The sequence below is a fragment of the Thermobia domestica genome, chromosome 1 (genome assembly GCF_964235325.1).
Source record: "Thermobia domestica chromosome 1, izTheDome1.hap1.1, whole genome shotgun sequence".
NCBI lineage: Eukaryota > Metazoa > Arthropoda > Insecta > Zygentoma > Lepismatidae > Thermobia > Thermobia domestica.
The window spans coordinates 325299419-325323467 of record NC_137454.1 but is presented as its reverse complement, the minus strand read 5'-3'; the positions used below and the strand labels follow the sequence as shown (position 1 = coordinate 325323467).

General features: G+C 33.7%; 1 protein-coding gene across 3 annotated transcripts; it reads right to left on the bottom strand.

Annotated features, from left to right (window-relative positions):
- Positions 1-1203: 1203 nt before the first annotated feature.
- LOC145663071 (LYR motif-containing protein 2-like) lies at positions 1204-24045 on the bottom strand. Of its 3 annotated transcripts, none has more exons than XR_014127145.1 (4): positions 23758-24045; positions 12065-12221; positions 7448-7559; positions 1204-2121 (listed from the first exon to the last, which is right to left on the bottom strand). XR_014127145.1 is itself a non-coding variant. In XM_081729261.1 (4 exons), exons 1-3 carry the CDS (start codon positions 23797-23799, stop codon positions 7482-7484), a joined length of 261 nt encoding a protein of 86 aa, XP_081585387.1. In that variant the 5' UTR covers positions 23800-24043; the 3' UTR covers positions 1204-2121; positions 7448-7481. The 3 variants fall into 3 exon arrangements, 2 of the variants coding, with proteins under 2 accessions (XP_081585387.1, XP_081585398.1); XM_081729261.1 differs by having other exon boundaries at positions 12081-12221; positions 23758-24043; XM_081729272.1 differs by lacking the exon at positions 23758-24045 and adding an exon at positions 13726-13854 and having other exon boundaries at positions 12081-12221.
- Between the last annotated feature and the right edge of the window lie 4 nt (positions 24046-24049).

Genomic DNA, 24049 nt, shown 5'->3' with positions numbered 1-24049 from the left:
CCTCCCTATCTAATTAAAAAGTAGCCTCATCAGAGAAAACAATGCGATCAAAGAACGTTGGATGAGCATCGTACAAGCGCATCATTTCATCACAAAACTCTATTCCCCGGTCCGGATCATTGTCATTTAATTGTTGCGTCAAAGTAATTTTGTATGGATGCCACTTTGCATTAGTCAAAATACGAAGAACGGATGTCTGGCTCATGTCATGTTCCAAGACTACTTTTCTTGAAGCATGACAATTTTCGACAAATGATTGCATTATTGTTATACTTGTGTCCAAATCCGTGGCTGAGTTTGGTCTGCCAGAATGAGGTCGGTCCTCCACGGAGCCAATTTGTTCGAATCGCACGACCGTTTTTCGCACAGTGGAAGCTGAAATATTTTGACGATTTGGGTGTGTGTCATTAAAGAAGACAGCTGTCTGCTCATATGACCTAGAAAGATCACCGTAACCTTGCATTCGAAGAATTGTAATTCGTTCTTGTGTAGACAAAGCCATTGCAAAAATGCACGTATTCTCGTGTGAAGGAAGGGTAACCCAATATTTCTACAAGATACGGATATTAAATTAGTTTGATGTGTTAGGAAGCAAATTCACATGAAAGCTAAAAGACGGAAGTTTTACGTAGCTCACTACGGAATAGCAAACTAACACATCAATTAACACTATCTATACGATAAATTTTATGATGAAAATAAACGTATTTCGATCTATTTTAGGAAAACTTTTGCAAAATTAAAGTGGTGTTTTGAAGGATTGTTTGCTAGTCGCGTTCTACCCTAAAGGGAAGAAAAAAAAGAAAAAAAAAAAAAACCTCGAAGAAATATTCCTGATAAAAAGAATACTGTACTTTATGTATTAGCTTACCAAGAGATGTTTTCAGATCAAATTCTGAAGGTCAAGTGCAGTCATCGTTATTCATTGCCTTGTCTATCGTAGTACGTTCATTGGTTCATAATAGTGCCACAGACAGGTTTGTATTTAATTATGTCCGTTAATTATGTATTTACTCGTACTTTCGTAAAGTCGTATGTATTTACTTGTATCAGGATAGTATCAGAAAGGAGTTACACAGCACTGGGGTAGTAAAGTAAGCAAGAAAATTGGTAAATTGTAACAAATCGTCATAATGAGTCACACAGAAAGAAAAGAAATGTAAACAAACATCATATTTTCGAACTGAAAATACAACAAGAAAATAAAATTGGAAAATTTTACTATTTATTGTAACAAAAACAAAACTACAAAGGACTATATAACAAATTTATCAATAATAAATCTTAACAGCTTACAATTCAAATATTGGATACCAAAAATTATAAACATTAATTTAAAATATACTAATTTCTTTCAAAATTTTTCCAAGCTCAACACATAACAAAGAGCTGCTATGTATCCCGGTTGCTCAAACTATACGGATCACTAGAAAAAAAAATAGGTCAAATTTTCATTCATATTGTACAGTCACGTTTAAAAATAATCCAATATTCGCCTGTCTTTTACGAATACTTTACCACAGTCCACAGCTCAAAACTGTTAGTAAAGAGCTAAGAAATATAAAAGAAGGCATATCTATCATATCTGCAGTTACATAAAGAAGAAAACATACAGGACTCTCAAGGAGTGTAACGTCTCTTTCTAAAACCACAACTACATCTAGACGTAAATCTACTTTTAACAACATTTCTCTTTTTGAAATTTAACAGCCGACGATTATTCCATTTAGGCTAAAGGAGACGGATGATTAATGAAAATGAATACTTGTGATATTCTTTTGTCCTCCAACCGGAAATTGAACTCGGGACCATGTACACCAAAGGCGCATGCGTTAGCCAGCGGGAAGAGCTACACTTTAACATATACTCTTACCCAGTATCGACAGTAAGTCTTGTGCATCAAGGGAGCTGCAAAAGAGTTCAAACAAAATATTTGAACGCTACTATACATTATAACTGAAAACATAATGACACTGGGACTACACAGATCCTTAGCAGATTCAATAAACCTGACAACTGCTTACATGCCATTCATAAATCTGTTTAGGTAAGTATTCTCATCATCAATCTGTAGTCCAATTCTCCAACAGTAAGTTGACACAGAAAATGTCCACGTGGAAGCTGCAAAGTACAAAGTGAAAACTTCAAGATAATACAAGTACAGTACAATAAATACAAAACATTATAAAACACATAGGGCGAATACGTTCCGTACTCCAGTTACTAACAGCTGTCAGTTTATTCAATGTAACACAACAGTGTGTGTATATACAGGGATGAGCACAATTGACTTATTTTAAAATTCCAGAAAGGAAATAACGGTTCACGACTTTTTTAATAGAACAAATTTTACACTTCTTGGAGATAAATTCCAACAAATATTGTTAGGATACAATCACTGATACTTATACTACCCACAAATAACGTTTTTCAAGTAATCACACACACTATTGTAGTCTTCTGAAGTTTAACGATATGCATCAATACATCAATCCAATACTCTTAGTCCTTCTCTCTTCTCTATCGTTTCTAGTTCTGTCGGGAATCAATTTGTTTCAGAAACTCAGATTTGTTTCAGAAACCCTAAAAAAGGTGAGCTAAGATGTAAAGGCCAATTCAGATCACCAAATTGGAAAGTAAAGAGTCCCGAAAAGAGTTAATGAAAAACATTCTCATTCATATAAGCTATATATGCTTTCACTTCGTCTTATTAAACCTTACATCCACCATGTTAGCAACTTTGGGGACGAGTTCATTGATCATAGCAATGTAGTGTTCTTCATTTACTGTGGTTCACAGACATTTTCTGTCCCTAACTACAGACATTTGTATCCATTCTCCGTTCCGTGAAGCTGAAAATGCACCTCATGTGAGCAGAACAATATTCCCAACATATTTTCATCATAAATCAGATCCAATATCTTTTGAAGCTCTCGACACATTGTTGCTTCTATGTATGCTTTAGTGATTGAATGAATAACTTGGATTTTCTAAGAATGAAACCATACACTTATCGACACATTAGAAAGACTTTGTCATGAGATGCTTTAATACAGAAACAATATGGTATGCTCAGAGTTATTGATCTCCTGGGATTACTGCTACAGAACGACTCACCTTCATTTTGAACAGAGTCTTACGAAACTTGGACACCCTAACAGGATCGATTGACTGAGGTGTTTAATAGGGACTCAACGCCGAGACCACTTGTCCCCGTCACGGAAAGACCAATAACTAGTATATGCTCTGCTTCTCATAAAAGGACTCTCAAATTAAAAACAATGACAAACTAAAACCTCTAAAAATACATATAAAACGAAAATAGCTCTGTAAAATAAAAGAATAATAATAAAAAAAAGAATTATAAAAACTTAGTTAATTATTTCAACCTTACGAATAAAACTGATAACAGCATTATCCCCTAGAATTTCCTAATATTGTTAGACAGTTGTAAACATTCTGAGTATTTTGGATATGCTACAAAAATACTTAGTAAGATTATATAGTCCTCACAATAAGAACGATTGACGTGATGCACATTGTGTGACTGTTACACGCTCTCACATAAATCAACGTTCAATAACCAACTCCCAGGTGGCAACTAGTGTGCAAGTGAAGGATTGTCAATGTTGCCACCTCCCGCAGCAAATAAAATATGTACTGACAAGGCAATACAAAACTCATGTAAAAACTATAATTATGCGATGATATTGATTCTGTATCATTATCATCATCAGGACACAAAGCGCTTCTGAAAAGTCCGAAGTTTGTTGCCTCTCGTATACTGAAGGAGACACTCCCTCCCCTCAGTTTGTCAAAAAAGCTTATATTATGCAGTAACTTTCGTGATATAACTTTCACGTTTATAAACGTCGAGAGATTTAATAATAATATCAGAAGTAGTAATTCGTACGTCATTATTGGCAATGGCGAAGAAAAAAACTGCTTCAGTTTTTTCTGTGAATCTGCTTTTGTTGTTACTCGTAGATTCAGGAAATAGTTAAGGAGACTTGGAAAGAGAAAATTTTCTTACAATTGATTAACGTTTTTACTATCGATATTACTAGAGATACATCGTCACCTGTTTAGTGAGTTCTTAAATCCAGACTTTTAAAAAAGTTTTAAAAAATGTAATAATAGTAATAATAATATCAGAATAAATCGAATTTGCTTTTTAGGGCTAATATTGCGTTTAATAGTAAGTGATTATTATTTTTAGAGTTTAAAGAATAATCACCAATTTATACTTGAGATATTACTTTCACCTAATGTCTATAGAAATTAATATGTAGTATGAAATTGTTAATCTTTCTTATTAGGATCACGTAAGTGAAACTTACAAAGATTGTAACATACGTCCGTCCGTTACTCCACACTATAACGTGAATGAAAGCTAATTTTTAATTTGGTTTTTCTGCAATAGATAGCTAGAATGATTGCCTCCAGCGAGTTTCTTAACGGAGTCAATTCGTTAATATCTTAACCGCTAACGGTGATTAACGTCCATCCGTTACTCCAACAGCAACTTGAACGAAAGCTTATATTTGACGTATATTTTTTGCAACAGCTAGTTAGACCGATTATCTCAATCGAGTTCGTTAATGAAGTAAATCTATTAAAATCTCCGCTGGTAATGGTGACTTTAACGATGACGATTCATATCCCATTTTCTATTGAAATAAAGGTATATAATTATGTTACAAGTTAAATATCGCGCCGTTAGAGGCAGCAAACGTCATGCAGCGGTTGACATCTACCGGATGAAATTGTTTCTTCTATTATCTATTTGATGGCTAGGCCTCCATTCCAATTCATTGCTCTTTCGCTACTTTCTTTTATTCTTCTGCCTCCTCCTCACATTTTAAATTTTTTTTACTTTCTTGTGGAATTACAGCCTCCTTCTAGTTTTGATCGTGCCTAGTAACTTGCATATATTGTATTTATATATACGATTCCTTTTCTCTTCAGTCTTACATCGCCTTTGTGTTGTTTTAAGTCTATACATCTTGGCTAAAATATAAGAGCACTTCGGATTTTTTTTACTTTCTTGTGGAATTACAGCCTCCTTCTTGATCGTGCCTAGTAACTTGCATATATTGTATTTATATATACGATTCCTTTTCTCTTCAGTCTTACATCGCCTTTGTGTTGTTTTAAGTCTATACATCTTGGCTAAAATATAAGAGCACTTCGGACTTTTCAGAAGTGCTATGTGTATGATGTTACTGACAGAATGTGAAAACCGTCTAAAATTATAGTTTTTTACGAGTTGTATATTGCTTTGTCAATACGTTCAAACCAAAAATATCGTGATTAAAACTGTCAGCTAATTAAGCGTATCCCTATATATAGGATAGTTCATAATATAAATGAAAAATTTAACAGATGGTTTCTTATTCTAAAAAGGAACTAATTACCATGGGTTAAAAAAAAAAAAAAAAAAAAAGATTGACGGGCTTAGGATCTAAAGGCAACTATCTTATCGTCGTCAATTCAAAAAGTTATCGGTTTGAAAAACCTGGATACATACTGCTAAATTTTTTCCATCCTTAGATTGTCTTCTGCCAATAAACTCGAATTTAATTCTCAAATTTATTTATTTATTTATTTTTTGGTAAACACACTTAACTACATTCTACATACTTCGATCAAAACGTACCCAAAATAATCCAATACTACTAATGATCACATGTCAAAAAGAATTCGGAAGATTAAGATTAAAGTTCTTGACGGAAATACTATAATCTTCGTGGCATAAGCAGGATTTCGTTGCAATATTCCTTTTATATAGAAAAAGAGTGTGGTCATTTGATAATGCCGTCTTCAAACGCCATCTGGGGATCCTTTGACCACTAACAAGCCAGGCGTCAATGCAACAATCAAATTTACCATACCTTCTCGGACTGTATCATCGGTAGTACCATTAACAATAATAATAGGTTTTTTTTTTTGTTTGTTTGTTTGTCTATTTTTTTAATCTTTAAGTTTCTTGTTTTATCGTAGATAAGCCGACTTGTCAATGACTCTTTCTCCTATTTTGCTCTGAGCTACTGCTGAACGACAACAATAGAGTTTGTTTGCTCAGATTTAATTATACAGTAATTTTGTTCAACAGATTAGTAGTTGATTTAAATGGTCACGTAACATAACGCTTGCTACGTAACAGTCAATTAGCATCGTTCGACCTCCATTCTTGTTTCCCGGTACTATGTGGGTCATTTCGTAAGTCAGGCTAATTGTGCTTCCAAAAACCCTGCAGTAATGGAAATCCACAATATACGTCCAAAGACCACAAGAAGGTGCTTAAGGTACAAGGTGGCTCAGTGGTAGAGCGCTCACCTCTAGTGTGAAGGGTCCCTGATTTAATCCTACACCAAGTGGGTTTGTAGTGGGCATCATGATGTCCATGGGTTCTCCCATTTCCTTCCACATTCTTATTCCACCAGTTATTTCATAATCATGCACCTTCATTACTCTTCCGTCTCCTTTAGCCTAATGGGCATAATCCTTGGACGTACAACTAGAAATTTCTTTTTCAGGAAGGTGCTTTTCAATACCACCAATAGATGGCGTCTCGGTACAGGAGCTAACAGCAGGGAGCAAACAAAAGATACGTTACTCAGTTAAACTTCAAATATGTACAAATGAATACGTAAGTACAAAGGCACAAAAAAAAAAAAAAAAAAAGTACGGCTTGTACGCATCAAACACCCTTCAAGTTTGCTGTGCACATACCGAGACGTCATCTTTCGATGACATTGAAAAGTACTTTCCTGTGGTCTTTAAACGCACATGGTGGATTTTCATTGCTGCAGCTATATATATATGTTGGGGGTTTGTCAAAAATAATTTCAGTTGTATACAATATTGAAGGTGTTACATCACTTGCTTTGAATAATTCTAATATTAGAAATGAACATGTTACTTAATTTTGCTATCTGGCAACAGTTCTAATAGTGTCTAGGAGGAGGAATAAAAACTACTGTATCCACTTTTATCATGTTTGGACATTTGATCCAACAGACATTTTCCAATCAATATGGTATTGTTGGTTCATTACCTTGAAAAGCAGCTTTATAATATATCTACGGCCAAAAAGACAGATCTACTCATTCTTTTGTCATAACAACCTAGAAGTAACAGACTCTGAATGAATTATTTTTAAAAGAATTAAAGAAAAAGAAAAACACCAAGGAAGGAAAAGATGGACATAAAGAAATCTATCCCTACTAGCTGAAACTGTACAGAAGATCTTTGTTCTAAAATTTAGCGTGAATAAAGAGAATTCGCTCAGGGAAATGTGGAAGAACGGATACCACCGTCTGTGACCCATTATTATTATTGTATTGTGTCAACTCTTTAAAATAATAATAATAATAATAATAAATAAATAAATAAATACATAAATAAATAAATAAATAGCCGAAAATTAGAATTTCATACTTACCTTAACATCGTGTATATTCATAATAAAATATCTGCTATCTACTTAGGTCTACAAGTTGCTTTAACTGCTTGAGAGACCGTTGCCCGTTTATTAACAGTGACTTAATCGTGAGCTGCAATAAGAAATATTACTAAAGATTCCATATGACTAAAGATTAGAATCATTAATTAGAATTATTCCTAAAAAAATCCACTCAAGGATGCAAAGAACTTAAGTAATAACTTGTTGTACAAAACAATATCTAGCTAACTGCAGCACTAAGGCTACTGATACCGTGGTTATTCAAACGTCCCGAAACTAGTTTTGTACAAAGTTGTCCCTATAGATGGCATGTCATATGGCAGCCATGTTACATTAGAAAAGCAGATTTGATGAACTGCATAATATATTGAATCAGGTACACATTCACTCGATACCTCACCCTTCGGTTTGATTATGCATTCAAGTAGAACCTATTATCAAGTATCGTATGTCTGTGGATATGAAAGATAATTTTTGATAATAACATTACTATAGAAAATAAAACAGTGTGTACTAAGAGACTTTCAGTTTGAAAAATTCTGGAACTGAGTGCTACAGAATTCTCAAGTGCCTAGTTCAAGATCAAAGTTTAGCGTCCTTTTTCAGTACCAAGACGCGTACTGCTTCTAGCTGTCAACAATTAAACTAGATGAAGCAGGCAATGTGCAATCTTAATACTTTTATATTATGACTATTTTCAACATGAAATCAACTACTATAATTTTACTTAGTTATTTTTCACCCATCTGGTATAGATAGATAGATACATAGATAGAAAGAGAGTAATTATCGCTTACTCAGTGCTCATACTTAGCTGAATGGCTAACATGCGTGGTTCAGATTCAGTTCTCGGTTGAGGCAAATTTTTCTGGGCCCCAAGAAATCCAGCAAAAACAGTGATGATAGCTCGCAATGTGCTGTCCCTACTAAAAATCGCCAGCCAATCGGTTTATGGTTTTCAGGGCTTCATACAAAGGAATTTGGTTCAATTAGTACAAAACAGCATGAGTAGTCTAAGCTTTCAGTTGAATGGTATGTAGTCTGCATATTGTCCCCATAGCCATGATTTTTGACTTTGGATTCTACTTTGATATAGAGAATAAATCATTTATAATAAGCGGGATTTCCATATTGATTTTTTAAACAGAATTCTTATAATCGAGCGTAGGTAAAGCGTTGTATAGACAGATGCTTGGTTCATATCACTCTGATTGGTTGGTTGGGTTGGAATTTCATGTCCGTTTTAGCACCGAGACATGTACTTAAAGTTTAAGGTGGGATTCAAACAACATGAGCTCCTACCGGGAATCGGACCCGGGTCTCCTACGTAGTAGGGCTATATACTAACCATGTAGACACGAGGGAGTTCAGCATCCAGGTTAGGATTTTTCGGGTATTTCCCTCAGTTCAAATAGGATAAATCGGTTGACTGATTGATTGATTGTTATAATTTAAAATGCGGACGTCAGCAACGAGCATATTTGTCTATGTCACCATAAGGCCAATGGCCAACACATTCTCCATATTAAAAAATTCAAAATAAAACATCTATAAAATGTAGTTAGTTCTCATCTAAGTTCTAAAAATTAAACAGAAAAAAATAAAAGGTATGAAAATTAAAACAGAGATCACGAAAAATCTAAAAGAATAAATAATAAAATAGTAAACATACATATAACTAGAAAAAAAAAATAGCAATAACAGAAACACACAACACGAAAAATCTAAAACGTAAAACCTCAAAGTTAACTATTCCAATCTCACAATCAAACCGGATTATCCCTCAAAATTATACTACGATTACTGAGGTCTGAGTATTTTGGACATTCTACAAGAATGTACCGAATATATCCAGTGAGAGAATACAACTTTCACAATACGGATGGTCGTGTCACCTACTAGACAGGAATTGGGATAGTATCTTTAATATACAGATATTGGCACAGCTTTTTTTTTTTCTTTCCTTGCTAATATATCAGGGCAAAATAACATTTCTGCTATTTTTTTAAACATGAAATAAATAGATAAAAAACTATGTACAAGATAAAGGAGATCCAAACATACTATAATTATAGACCTGCCATATTATGTAGTTCTACCTACATCAACATACACTAAATATACTTTATTGCGTATACGGTTTGTACGAACAATGGTTTCCAAGAAATAAAAAAAATATGTTACAGTGTTGCTGCTAAGAAATTATAAAGCTGAGGGGGAAAATAAAGGGAAAAAAATAATATCTGGAAAAGCGCAAAATAACGCTATAACACAGGAAATAATTACTATTAACAATCTGTCATTAGAATTCAAACTATCATATTTTGGCAAGATACCTATAAGGAAATGTCTATTTACAATACCTTCATATTAAAAATTTTAGCAAGAACAACCAGAAAATTCAATTATTCTTTGTTTTTGCTGTAATATCAGGCATTTATTTCTGGCCAGATTTTGAATAACCTTCCATATAAAAACAGTGAAGGGTCTTCCAAGGAACTATCCCTCCCCCCACTCTGTTGCTAGGAGTACGTATGTGTTGACATCAATCTGAAGAAGATATGAAATTGTATAAAGTTGGGCGACAGCGCTACTTCTTCAGTTAGGTTCTGCTATTACGGAGAATGCCTAATTGTTACTTGCTTGGTCTCATACATATTCTCACAGCAGAAAAGTAAACTGCAAAATTATACGAGTCTTCCAGTAGGGTATGGTTCATGTAAGTCCGAGGAAATGTGTAGGGTATTATATACGAGGTCATAATGTCATTATAATAGTCTGTAATATGATAGAAGCAAATTGCCGCACCAACATTGAAGAAATCCTTATTTCGGTTGTGTATTGATCTTGAAAGCTACTGTAAATACGTGACTCCGAAAACAAATTGTGGGTTCCTAAACATTAGAAAAAAGAAAAATATGCAATGATACCGAAAGTGCTTAAAGAAGATTACTTTAAAGAATTAAGGTGATAGTTGAAGAATAGGAATATAATGAGATAAAAGTATAACACACAAAGAGTGAAGAAGTGACTGGATGGACCGGGACTCAAACCCGGGACCTCCAGCATACCGTGCCGATGCATTAACCACTACGCCACCCAGTCCGCTTCCCAGTACAGCCACACACTCTCGAAATCGGTGCTCTCAACTCGAACTACGTTGGTTGGTCACCTGCTGTTATTGGATAATCCTGTCAATAGACCGAGCACTGCATGACCGTTGTGATTTCATATATACTAATGAAGGAGAAAACAACTGATTTTTTACACACTAGAATCCTGGGTGTCGTAGTGGTTAACGCATTCGGCATGGTATGGTGGAGGCCTAGGTTCGAGTCCGGGTCCAGTCAGTCATTTTTTCACTCTTTGTGTGTTATAGAATTTGCACCTATAGAGGATTCTGGTATGAAAAAATAGGTTGTTCCCTCCTTTTATTAGTATATCAAATAAAATTTTTGGCTTAACGTACAGTGATTATGCCCTAAAAGATTATTTAAAAGGATGAAATAATTGCCACTATGAAGATAGTGAAAAGAAACCAAGGAAGACAGAAAATGCACAGCCTACGATTATGGGTTCATAACATCAGAAATGAGCACTGTACTTCAAACTCGCGGTATCTCCTGAAAGTAAATAAAAGTTTGCACAGTTAACACAATTCTGTTTACTTTCTCATAAGTTAAAAATTAAAGGAAGAAAATTGTTGGATTGACTAAAGTATAACTTTCCTTTAAAAACCGCCGCCATGACATGGAATCTACGGTTTGAAGTGGAATATCTGACCACTACTCACGTTTGTCATAGGCAATCTCCCCATTAGGATCGAACTTGAGATCACATGCACTTAGTCACTTGGCCACAGCAATTAATGTTATTTATAAGGCACACGTCGTACTAGTAGCTTACTATGACTACTTGATTGCACGTTTCAATGCATAACAAGTAGGAGCTTACAACATAAGTTCTAGGTTCAATGACAAATAGTACCCGACTTGCAGAAGTTATCACAACTGACTAAGGTTGTGGGGAGAGCATTCTTAGAGTGGTATGAATTGAGTGTAATGCCAATGACTAACGTGAGAAAGTCTTCATTTTACTCTAAAGTGTATGCTGTGATATGGAATCCGAAAGACACATGCATTTGAGTTATTTATGCTACTAGAAATTCCTATAGCTATAGTGCCACTAGAAATTATTAGAAATTAAACCACAATTATTACAGGCTCTGGCATTGCCAATAATCATAATGTATTTGAACTTTCCGTTTAAAAAATCTATCGGATTTATCGAATTACACGAGTAATTACGTAATGACTGTTATCTAATTAATTATGTGAGCTCCCTCGTGGCTAAGCGGTTAGCGCACGCGCCTTTGGCGTGGGAGATCCGTGTTCAATTCTCGGCGGGAATCCATGTGGTTCAGATTCCATGTTAAGCTACAGGTCCACGTCTCATATAGCCTCGCTGCTGAAAGGGACGCTAAACTAACAATCAAATCAAATCAAATCAAATCTAATTATGTGTAACTGAATCTCACGAATAAAATAAATTATGAATGCTAATTTTCAGTTATAAAAGAAGAAAGAAATCACATACGTTTTACTTCATTTACCTCATCAGTTTGATCTTTGTTGTTTTTAAAATCACTGCGTACCCACTGAAGCATTTCCTCTCTATCTTTCTCATTAGGAACTCGTTTGATTGCTCTTAAGAAATCTCTGTACAGCTGAAGGACTTGGCGTTGAAGCATGAACTGAAAATATACGTAAACTGGCTAAGTTAAATTGTAACAGTTAGTTAACGTTTAAACTTAACAGCAAATACTTTGATGATTAACTTTAAAAACAAAATTTAAATCTTTAAAAATTATCTTCTGATATATATACGCTAACAGGCGTCTTTCATGCAACACTTCCCGTATACAATGCAGGCTTCATAACAAAATATTTTTTTCAGATGTTCGAAGTCCGTGAGTTCCGCGGAGCGCCCCATTCTGCTTTCTCACGATGTCTAATGACTACTGAGGTCGCTGATAATGTATACCTGGCAGTAGGTGGCAGCACAATGCAGCTAATGTGAAAAACGTATGTTTTGGGGGTGTCCGGATACTTTTGATCACATAGTGTATGTGTATTTGATTGTTTGAGTAGTTGCTGTAGCCATTCTTGTTTGTCTTTTATCAGGTACGTTATATAGCTTGCTTATTATTTATTAGTTTTATATAATAATTAATCTAATGTAACGGATGCCGCAGAAAACATCAACATGGACAGAATAATCACGGTAAGTATCATGTTAATTCTCCTTCCCCATATCCAAAGAACATTTCATTAACGTGAATTATTTATAATTATATAGGGTTACATTACCTTATTATTATATATTTTTATTTATTCTCCTCATTATTTTGCTATATTTTATACGTATCCTCTTATTTTCACTTACATTATTGGTAATAGTATACATGACAACGTCGTGATCTGCGTTTCTTCTTTGTTCTATTACCACTACTACATGAAATACCATAAATTTTCTAGGTAGTGCAATAGTAAGAAGTATCCATGTGCACAAGACATGCGATATGCGTTAAATTCCCCCCCCCCCCTTACACACACATAGTCATAGATAAAGTACAAGGGCACTACACATGCAGATATGAAGTACAGGTACGTTCTGTTTTATTTTCGTATCAGTCGATAAGGAAATCAAAGTCGCTTTGTTACCCCCTTGGTAAGTTCGTAGATACTCAATGAATAATCCCTGAAAGTATGAGCGTCCAGCTCCTTCGGAAACTGACGCGGCCTTACGTATACTATATCCACATTATTTTCTTTACAGGGAACCGAAATCGTCAATTACGTACCATGAATTATCTGCTCGAATTAATGACGTCTGTGAATGAAGATGTTGCTGCATAGCTCTAAATAAATACCGTAAAAATGTCACAACCAATCAGAATATATAGAGCCAAACAATTAATACATTTACAAACACATCAATTCATTATATGAATGTACTTCTATCGGAATTAATTGTCAGAGTAATTTATATAAAATCAGGCGATTTTGAATTGTTTTCCTAATCGTTAGTTACTTAAATTTTATCATAATATCTCAAGAAGGCATATTGTTAGGTGGAACAGGCACTTTCGGGAAGATTAGCTTCCCGAGCAAATACCTTTTAGCTCGCAGCCATGGTCATTATGTTTTCGGCCTATAACAAACAACAAATTAATTTTATAATAATTGCAATGTAACCTGTTGCAATTTTCTTTCGCAGAAACTAATGTGTCTTATGATTTTCCAAAATATATAAGGAAATAAACCAAAATTCTTAAAAACTTTCTTAACTTGCGTATAAGTTTTCTTTTTTTACACATCCAACCAAGAACATCCAACTATTTATTGTTTTTTGTTCTTGTTCTTGTTCCTCTTACAAAGTAAGAGGATGGAGGGTGTGGGAATGACCCATTTCACCTGCATAAATAACTATTTCTTCTTCACTTCACTTGTCTTGTCTTTTCCACTAATTTCAGATTTACACTTCCTTCCTTGCGTAGGGATTATGAGAGGACCCCCTTTTATTGTTATTATTATTATTATTATTATTTAAATATAGTGTTTATCGTAGACTGTGTTATTGGTATAAAAAGACAACTTTCTAGATGATCTCCTAGATTTGATATAAATTATATATAATCCCTACTTTTTGCTTTTTTTTTTTTAATAGTAGTAAGATTTCTTTCTTTATAATTTTATATTATTTTTCTTAAGGTAATTTACGAGAATCTTATATACTTCTAAGTTCTTACTTTCTAATATAGATTTGATATTATAAGGTCCATAGGGTAAGTATATTGAAAATAGATTAAACATAGTCTCTCTAAATTCCTTAAAAAGATTACATTCTAGAATAATGTGTTCAAGTGAGCCAGTCTCCAGCAAACACTGACATAAGGGCGAATCCCGTTTTTTCATCATATAAAGTTTTTCTGGAGTTAAGGCAGTACCCAGTCGAAGTCTTGTTATTTGTATGATGTCTGTTCTATTGCATTCTTTTAGTTTTGGGATAAATGGCGTATCATTAATAGATTTGATGGACCAATAATGTTTACCTGGGCCTAAACGATATGAAGTTTTTCTTTTTAGGTACAAGGTCTCAGCATGATTTTTTAATAAATTGGAGAAGTTATGATATGGTAATTTAATATTGGAAGTTTTTCCATTATAGCAGGAATCCTTAGCAAGTTTATCGACTTCATTATGCAAAATGATGCCTGTATGACCCATTGTCCAAATAAAAGTTACATAACATTTGTTTTTATTGATTTTAGTAATGAGCGATTTCAAATTTAAGATTATCCAGGTAGTTTGTTTGCACCATTTCGTAGATTCAAGACTTTTTAAAACACTCAGTGAGTCTGAACAAATACAAGCATGTTTTAGTTTTTCTTTATGTACTATTAATAATGCCTGTCTGATTGCGAAAGCCTCACCTTCAAAAATTGATGTATTAGACGGGAGCTTGTACTTTTGTGTAATATCTTTCTGCGGTAAATATACAGCAGCGCCTACTGGGAGTCCTTTACTTTTGGAAGCATCAGTGAAGATAAATGTATATCCTGGTAACTTATGTATATAGTTGAGCCATACCGAGTAAAATGCTGAAGGAATTGAAGATTTATATATGGTTGGAGGATATTTTGGAATAATAATTTTTGTTTGTTGAAGATTTGTCTGATAATTTACCGAAAAACATGGAAGTACTGGAAACTTTTGGATCGAAGATGCTAAATTATGAAATTTTCTGTATGCCAAGTAAATCCAAGGTAGTTTTTTAAGGAAGTTTTCATTTATTTTATTTTTCTTCGTTCTTTTATTTGTTAACCTTGAGATTGAGGTGTCTAATTGCAATAAGCTTGTATTGATTATAGTAGTGCTGTTCGCTAACCGAGAAAGTATAAATTTTGTTGCCATATTTTCTATGATTAAATCTATTGGAATAGTATCAGATTCTTCTAAGAGTGCATTTCGAGGAGTATTTCTGGGCTGTGAAAAAATTATTCGTTGAGAATCATATTGAATTTTTATCATAGACAAAACATTCTTATATGGACGTGGTGACATAAATATGCCTCCGTACAATAGCTTTGCTTCAACGCATAGTTTATATACTTTTTGTAAAACTATAGGATTGGTCCCCCATTTTTTATAACTTAGACTTTTAATTACATTAATTACACAATTAATATCAACTTTAAGATTATTGATGTGTGAAGTCCAATTAAGTCTAGAGTCCAAATTAAGTCCTAAATATTTAATACTAGATTTTTGTTTTATTTCTAAATTAGCTATATTTATACTGATATTTGGAATTTTTCTTTTCCTTGAGAATACAATGAGATTTGTTTTGTTCCCATCTATGGTGAAACCATTATTATCGCACCATCCTATAATATCCCTCATGACTAATTCTAATGTGTTCAAGTCTTTTTGAATATTAGATGTAGTTATGTAAAAAATGATATCATCTGCATAAGCAAAGACCTTAACATGTTTTTTTATCAGATTAATTAACTCTAATATATAGATATTGAATAGTATAGGGCTAAGTTTACTTCCCTGACTTACACCTTTAGATGTCTGTCTAGGAGCATTACAATATCTGCCTAATTTGATAGATATTTCTCTGTTTATGAGTAAATTATGTATAATACGTACAAATTTTGAATGAATTTTAATTTTATACATGTAATTAATTAAATTTTCTAATATTACATTGTCATATGCTCCCTTAATATCTAAACTTATGGCTATTACTGACTGTTTTTGTTGAAATGCTGTCCATACATCTGTGATTAATGATCCTATTGCATCTAAAGTAGAGAAATTTTTACGAAAACCTACTAAGTTTGGAGGAAATATATTATTAAATTCTATGTACCACATTAGCCTATTTAATAGTAATTGTTCAAATAATTTTAATATACAAGAAGTTAAGGCTATAGGCCTGTAACTATCAGCCTGGCCTACAGGTTTTTTCGGTTTTTTTATTGGCACTATTAATATTTTTTTCCATGACTTTGGAATAAGCGAAGATTCCCAGATTTTATTGAATATATTCAAAAGGATTTTGATACCTGAAATATGTAGATTTCTAATATGTGAGTATCTCACTCCATCATGCCCAGGAGATGTATCCCGTTTTTGTTGTTGAAGTGCAAGGAGAATTTCATCCATAGAGAAAGGTGACGTTACATTTATGTCATTCTTATCTTGTCTGTTGTTTAAGAGGGCTTGTATTATTGATTTCCTATCAGGGTTTACATAAGATGGTGTTATTTTCCTATGAAACTCATCTATCCATGTATTATTATTTTCGTCAAATGAGATTATCGCTGATTGAACCGGATGAGTTTGTTTCTTAAGATATTTCCAAATATTGGGCCAAGATGTTGATGGTGAAAGTTTATTGCAAAATTCTTCCCAATGTTGTTTCCTGATATTTAATAAATTTTGTTTCATTTTTGCTTTTATTTTTTGATACTTTGCAAAGTTCTCATTTGTTTTAGCCTTGAAATAATTTCTAAGATAAATATGACATAGATTTACCCATTTTTGACATTCAGAATTCCACCATAATGGTTTTTTGTATATATTCCTTGTTTGTTTATGTTTACGGTTTTTATTAGTCCAAGATAAAGAATTTTCTCCCGAAGAATCTGCAATATGATTTATTATGTCTGTAAATTTATTAATACTCTTGTCTATAGAATGATTACTATGAGATGTCTGGTGGTTATTGAAGAAAGATTCGGAATTGGAGGAATATAGGGACCAATTTAAAGAATGAGGTATATAATGAAGTTTTTCTTTTTGCAATCTATCAGGCACCAAATTGATATGTGATAATTGAGTACTGTTATTACTTGTTAGTTGAGTAATAATAGGGAAATGATCGCTACCCATAGGATTATAAAAAACACTCCAATTACAATTTAGATATAAATCTAAGCTGGTAATAGTTACATCAGGAGCACTATTGTTGTTTAATGTAAGCCGAGTGGGTGTGCCATCATTTAAGTAAATTGATTTATTTTTAGCTAATGCCGTTTGAAGATTTCGTCCGGCAGAATTTGTATGAGAACTCCCCCATAAGATTGAGTGAGTATTACAATCGGACGCTATTACATATGGCTTTTGTACTTGTCTAAAAATATCATTCCAGACCTTAGTTGAAGGAATGACATTAGGTGGAGAGTATATATTAATAAATGAAATGTTTGATATTTTTATTCCTATAATTTGTGTGTTTTGTGGTAATATTAACTTGTTAAAATTTATATTCGAGTGTGGAATGTCTGTCTTAACACCAATGGCTACACCCCCATAACCATCATATCTTAAATTTTCATAAACAATATAACCTGGAATTTTTAGAGGTGCGTTTGCCTTTGTCCATGATTCCTGTATAAGAATTAAGTGAGGATTATAAATGTTGATGAGTAATTGTAATAAATGTAATTTCCCCTTTAGACTTTGTGCATTCCATTGTAACAAAGTTAAAACTTTATTTAACTTGATTGCCATTATGTAACCAAGAGAAGGATTTGTTCGATTATATTTTGAATGTGATCTGGGGACTGGCTGATATTTTGTACTAATAAGGACGTGTTGAGAATTTTCGATAAACCTTCTTTAATTTTATTTAATTTTTCTGTACTAGGAGTGGTGTTATTCGGTTGCTTAGAATAATTATTTGCACTGTGATATGAAGATTGATCTTTGCTTTTATTTGAAAAAGCGAAAGCTTGTTCTTTGTATTTTTCACTATATGACGTGGGTAGCCCTCTTTTCTTAATTTGTGCAGTAATATGTGTCTTTGTTGTAGTTTTAGAAGTCGAAGGGTCTTGACGACTAAAAACCATCCATGGTGTGTCAGATTGTATTATCATGGAGTCTCCCTCCCCCTCATCCTCTTCTAATTCTTTACGTTTTTTAAAAGATTTGTGTTGGGTGTTATTTTGATTTTCTGAATTAAAAATTACGTTATTTGATTGTGGGGAAGGTTGTGTTCTTTGTGTGAATTTATTATTTGTTTTGTTGGTGAATGAGTAATTGTGTTTTGTCAGTTGACTACTATTAGCTTGATTTATGCCACTTACGGAACTTTGTACCCCAACCGGTACATTTGAAGTTGTAATATTTCTATATGAAATAGTTGGTACTAACTTACTTGCCTCATTAAATGAGATACGGTTTGTAGCCATTAAGTGGATTATATTGTGTTGACGTTGATATTCCCTACATTCTTTCGAGTCAGCCTCATGGGTTTCTTTACAGTGAAAACATTTTAATGATGACGTACAGGTCTCAATTTCATGTTTTTCCCCACATTTTTTGCAACGTATATTACTAGATTTACAATTTTTTTGGATGTGACCAAATAAGAGACATTTAGAACATTGTCTTACTTGTGGTATGTACGGTTCTATGTCAAGTTTTTGGTAATAAAGTTTGCAGTCTCTCGGTAGGTATTGAGTATTGAAAGTCAATACTACTGTTCCCGTAGGGACTCTCTTTTTGTCTTTGTCATTTCTAAATATGCGCCTAACAGATGAAATTTCTATTGAACACTCAATATCTGTTAAAAGTTCATCCGTGCTAATATCTGGAGCAACATTTCTAATTATCCCCATTGATGACACAGCATGTGTCGGAATGAACGCTGACCAATTATTATTCTTTATAATATCATGTGTTAAGAATGCATTTGCATTCTTACCTGAATCGAACGTTACCTTAATTAAATTTTTTCCAATAGTCTGGAAGTTCATGATCCCATTAATTTCTGCAAGATATTGTTTTTAAAAGACATATAATCATTAATTTAATACATTTTTCTTCTTCTACAATAATCTCTGTTTTAATCTCTGGGTGGTACAGGCCACAAAACTCATCGCCCGCATCTTCTAAATATATAACACTAAACATAATTAAAATTCTTAACTGAACTTTTCAGAAATGAAAATAAACAAAATATAATTATAAGAACACTATTTGCAATATAAGTAATACGCGGTATGGATTGAGAAAACCTGGGCATTACAACCTTGTGTATTTAGTGACGACCACCGAAAACATGAAAATATTTGTAAATAACAATTACAAATGAAGGAAGGGATTGAAAGGGGAGAGTAATTGTGGATAAAGTATGTTAAAATAATAATAATTAATTAGTAATACAACGTTGAAAACAGGTTCATGTGGTCGTCACCCGAGGCCGCCATCTGCGAAAGAACAGCCTTCTTTCGAAATAACATTCGATATTTCTTCTGTAGACTTTACAGGGCTATGGATACCTAAACTGGGATCTTACTACTTTGCACATTCACCACTCCTTCCTTCTCATAATGTTTAAGAACAAAAACATATCCATTCCTTGTGTCACTCCTTCCTTACAGGAGAGATCTGAACATATTTGGGGTTAAACGCAGGAGAAAAGCAACGATGTTATAAATAGAGGTGGCGGAAAGAGATCTTGGAGAAAAGGTCCAGAAATATAAAATATCCTTAAAAGTTACAGGAAAAAGAAAAAAAAAATTAATGTGATATTTTGAAATGTTGAAATCTTGTTGATACTATTTTAAGTGGAGGCATGCTGACGTCAGCCATTATGGTGTAATGAGGCAATTATTTCGCCGTATTGTAAGATAGCAATTTCATGTGACATTTTGTTTTTCAATTTTACAACAACGTATGTTGATGGAGAACAGGACTTTTGTGGAGAGGCATAGAAGTTGAGCAGAAAGTATGGTGAGTGTAGGAAGGCATTTATAATAAAGAAATGGAGAAAGTTACATGTTTAAATGTGAATATCGTAATAATGTGAATGTAATTTGAAAGCAACTAACCGAAACTAACGATTTTAGCGACATCCTTGTTTACCCGTATATCCACCGTCACTGACGTGCTTGCTCCTTATGAACGCGGTACCGTGTGGTCCCACCTGCTTCGCCCCCTTTGCTTACGGAAAAATAACATTCGTGCTTTTTAGTGGCAAGTTGTTTTTTCACTTTTTGTGTGTGTGTGTGTGTGTGTGTGTCCTGACGCAGTATTTATTCGCAAAATTGTAAAGCTTTCCTAAGAGGAATCTGCACCGAGGAATGCAACTAGTTTCATGAAACACTCTTTCTAAGGTAATGAGAGAAAATTCCCTAATAAATGACAAGATCTTCGCGTTTTTTAAGCCTGAACATGTTGGACTTACTCCACGGCGTAAAGACCTATATTCCTATTACTTACACACTTATATATCAACATCATATTTCAATTTCGCCCCGTAAACACTAAAAGTATGCATACCCCTTTGTAAATTGGGGTAGTAACACTACCTAACCTAGAATAAACCATCAAAAAAACATAAAATGGGTTAACTCGAGCAGACGGTTCTACCGAAAACAAAGTAAAACACGATGTTAAACACTTTTCGTAAAAGAAGAAAAGTGTGAATATAAATAATTTCTGTCATTGGATATCATATTGAAGTACATTTTGAATGGTAGTGAACGTATTCTAAATGTAACTATTTACTGAAGCAGAAGGCGGAGGAATACAAGAATGCGAAGAAGTTGGAAATAAACGATGGGAATGTTCTGTTAATGTTAGCAATGCATACAGGGTTTGCCCAAGTGGGTCCAGCCCGAAAAAACCCACCTGGGTCTTTGACCTTTTTGTTAGTATTATTGGTACAACTAAGATGATTACATTGAAAGTTATTTTTATCAGATTTTGAAATTTCTTTGGGCGAATTATATGCTTTCACGTTAAGGTAGACAACATTCAATGTAAGACCTTTACAAAGTTCTGAATGCACTGAATGAATGAATAAAAGAAAAAACTCACCTTACCCTGAGATAACTATAAGACAAATTAATGCGTGGATTATGCTTATAGCCTATTTGAAGTAAAATATGCAATTTTATATTTTAGAAAATACTTTCCGTGAATAGTGTGCTAGCCGACTCGGCGCCGCCGAGGGACGTTATCCCTCATACGTGGACGGGTTTAATGTTATAGGTGCCGGTACTAACAGTAAATACATTAGTAAAACTATAGTATTATTACTTACCTTTGATGGTAACAAAAGTATTCAGTAAAATTTGGTTTTCCAACAACAGTTCAGTTCAGTCATTTGTTGCTATCCTTCAAATAAGCATTCTGTAGAATCAACACCAGGGATAGCGTAAATATTATTGTCAAAATTAAGAAGCTTAATGCTCGGAGCTCCCAAGACTACGTAACGCTTACTATTTTAAGTGCTGAATTCAAACTTCAGTATTAACGGAAGTTTCGAAGTACAGTATAGAAAGCTACATTTTCAAGGGGGTTAAAAAAAAAAAAAAAGTCGTGAAAGAAGTGTTAGGGAAATTCCCGCAATTGAACCCACAAGGCATCGGAAGTGAATACTTCGACAATAAAACTATTTATTTATCTCATTTATGACATTTTAAAACATTTACTTTATAAAATGTGAATTATAGGACCATCTTTGTTAATTGTTTTAAATTAATTTTCAGAAAAGAACTGCCTTGCAACAAGTGCTTGGGAAATTCCCGTAGTTGAACGCACAAAGCATCGAAAGTGAACTTCAAGAATAAAACCATTTATTTTAAGTTGAAAAATATTTATTTCATATAAGACATTTTGATGAATTATGTCTTTGTTTTAAATTAATTCATAATTGGCGAACGTCACTGAGGCTCCTGGAATGACTCGATCTACATTTGTTCGTTTGTCTGCCTGTACCACACAGTGTTCAACTTTCGGTGTTTTAAATTTTCACGATACAAGCTTGGGACACACTAAATTTTCTGTATAGATTTTGGCGGCATACCAACGTAAAATTAAAAAATGGCGCCGTTTTTTCTTTTCTCAAAATAGCGGATATCCACGCTACAAAGGGCAGTTTTTGGTCTTTCAAGTCGAAATTTTCAGAGTATAAGCACGAGAGACTAAATTGCCTGTATATATTTTGGCGACCATTATTCAAAATAGCAGGTATCCATGCTACAGGGTGCAATTTTCGGACTTTTTAAGTTAAAATTTTGAGGATAGAAGCGCAAGACATTCTAAATTTGCTGTATAGATTTTTTCGGCTACCCAATATAAAATTTCAAAATGGCGGCCACTTTTTCAAAACAGCAGTGAATAGAACAGTGTTGCAAGTTGTGACAATGACAATCTTGAAATGTAAATCATATTTTAACATTTTTACCCCAAAGACATTGAAATATTTCGAAGAAAAAACAATTAAACCCAAAAATACCCACATGGGCCCAGGTGGGTTGGTCTTTTTTTTTTTTTTTCAAAAATGTCCGGGTTTTTTAAAACCCTGAATGGATGTAATGCAAACATACAGTTTTATTACAAAGAATTGTGTGATAAAGAGCGTCATATAAAATTTATACACCGTCACAGTATGTTGAAATGAAATGAAATGAAAATGTCTTTATTGAAGCGGGCGAGGTTCAGCCATGGCTGCTCTACCACCTAACCCTTGAAACGTAAAATGAATCGTGCGAAGTGTGGGAAAGAAGTAAAAATTCAGAACAGACGAATTTCTCCTCGAAGCGGGCCATTTGTACCCGGGTAAGCAGTGAAGCCATTTTGAAGGTAAAAGTTATTACGATTATTTAAGTGTTTTTGAATGTAAAAATTATTTCCGGTATTTTATGTATTTTCCACTATCCTCGTTGTGCGGATGTCCCCCATCTCTGACGCGCCTGCTCCCTACGGACGCACCACCTCGCTCCGCTAGAACCCCCTGTTGCGCTCCTACCCTGACTCGGTTAGATAACATTCGCGCTTTTTAGTGGCTATCTAGCACAAGTTGCTTTGTGGTAATGCACTAGCTCCTCATTTAGTGCATATCTTGCAAAAAGAAACCATAAAATGTAATAACTGTGAAAATCTGGTAGAACCGTCTGCTCGAATATTGCCTATAAAATATCCGAAGAACGAATTTTAAGCAAAGAATTCTGGCCCCACAAATCTAATAATCTTAAACCATCAAAAAGTACAGAAAATATAGCAAGAAAGCACGAAATTTAACAAAAATATCCTGGCTCCCCAAATCCAAAAATATGTCTGTAAACCCTTACCCTAAAATGATTGTTCAAGATGTTTGTCGATGTCAACGTCCCAGAATATATATTCTCTTTCTTAACCCTATTTGTAAACTTGCTATGTTTATATATATAAATTTCAAAAAATTCTAAAAATTCATACCTGTTTCAAATTTAAAGCATTACGTGGAATTTTGCTCGCCATTCTTCATTTTTTGTTTGTCGGTATTACTCTGATAAATATTAGTACACAATGTACGTAAATAATATTACGTAATATATATATATATAATGTAACTTATGGAATATTTTTCACGTTCAGTAATTTATCATAAAATTTTTACAGCTACATTTTTATATAAGCCGCCCTATTTTCCCTATAATATACTCCGTAATGCAAACTCCATTCCTGTCGTCTGCATTGTGTCATAAACAGCCAATAACAAAAATTTGAC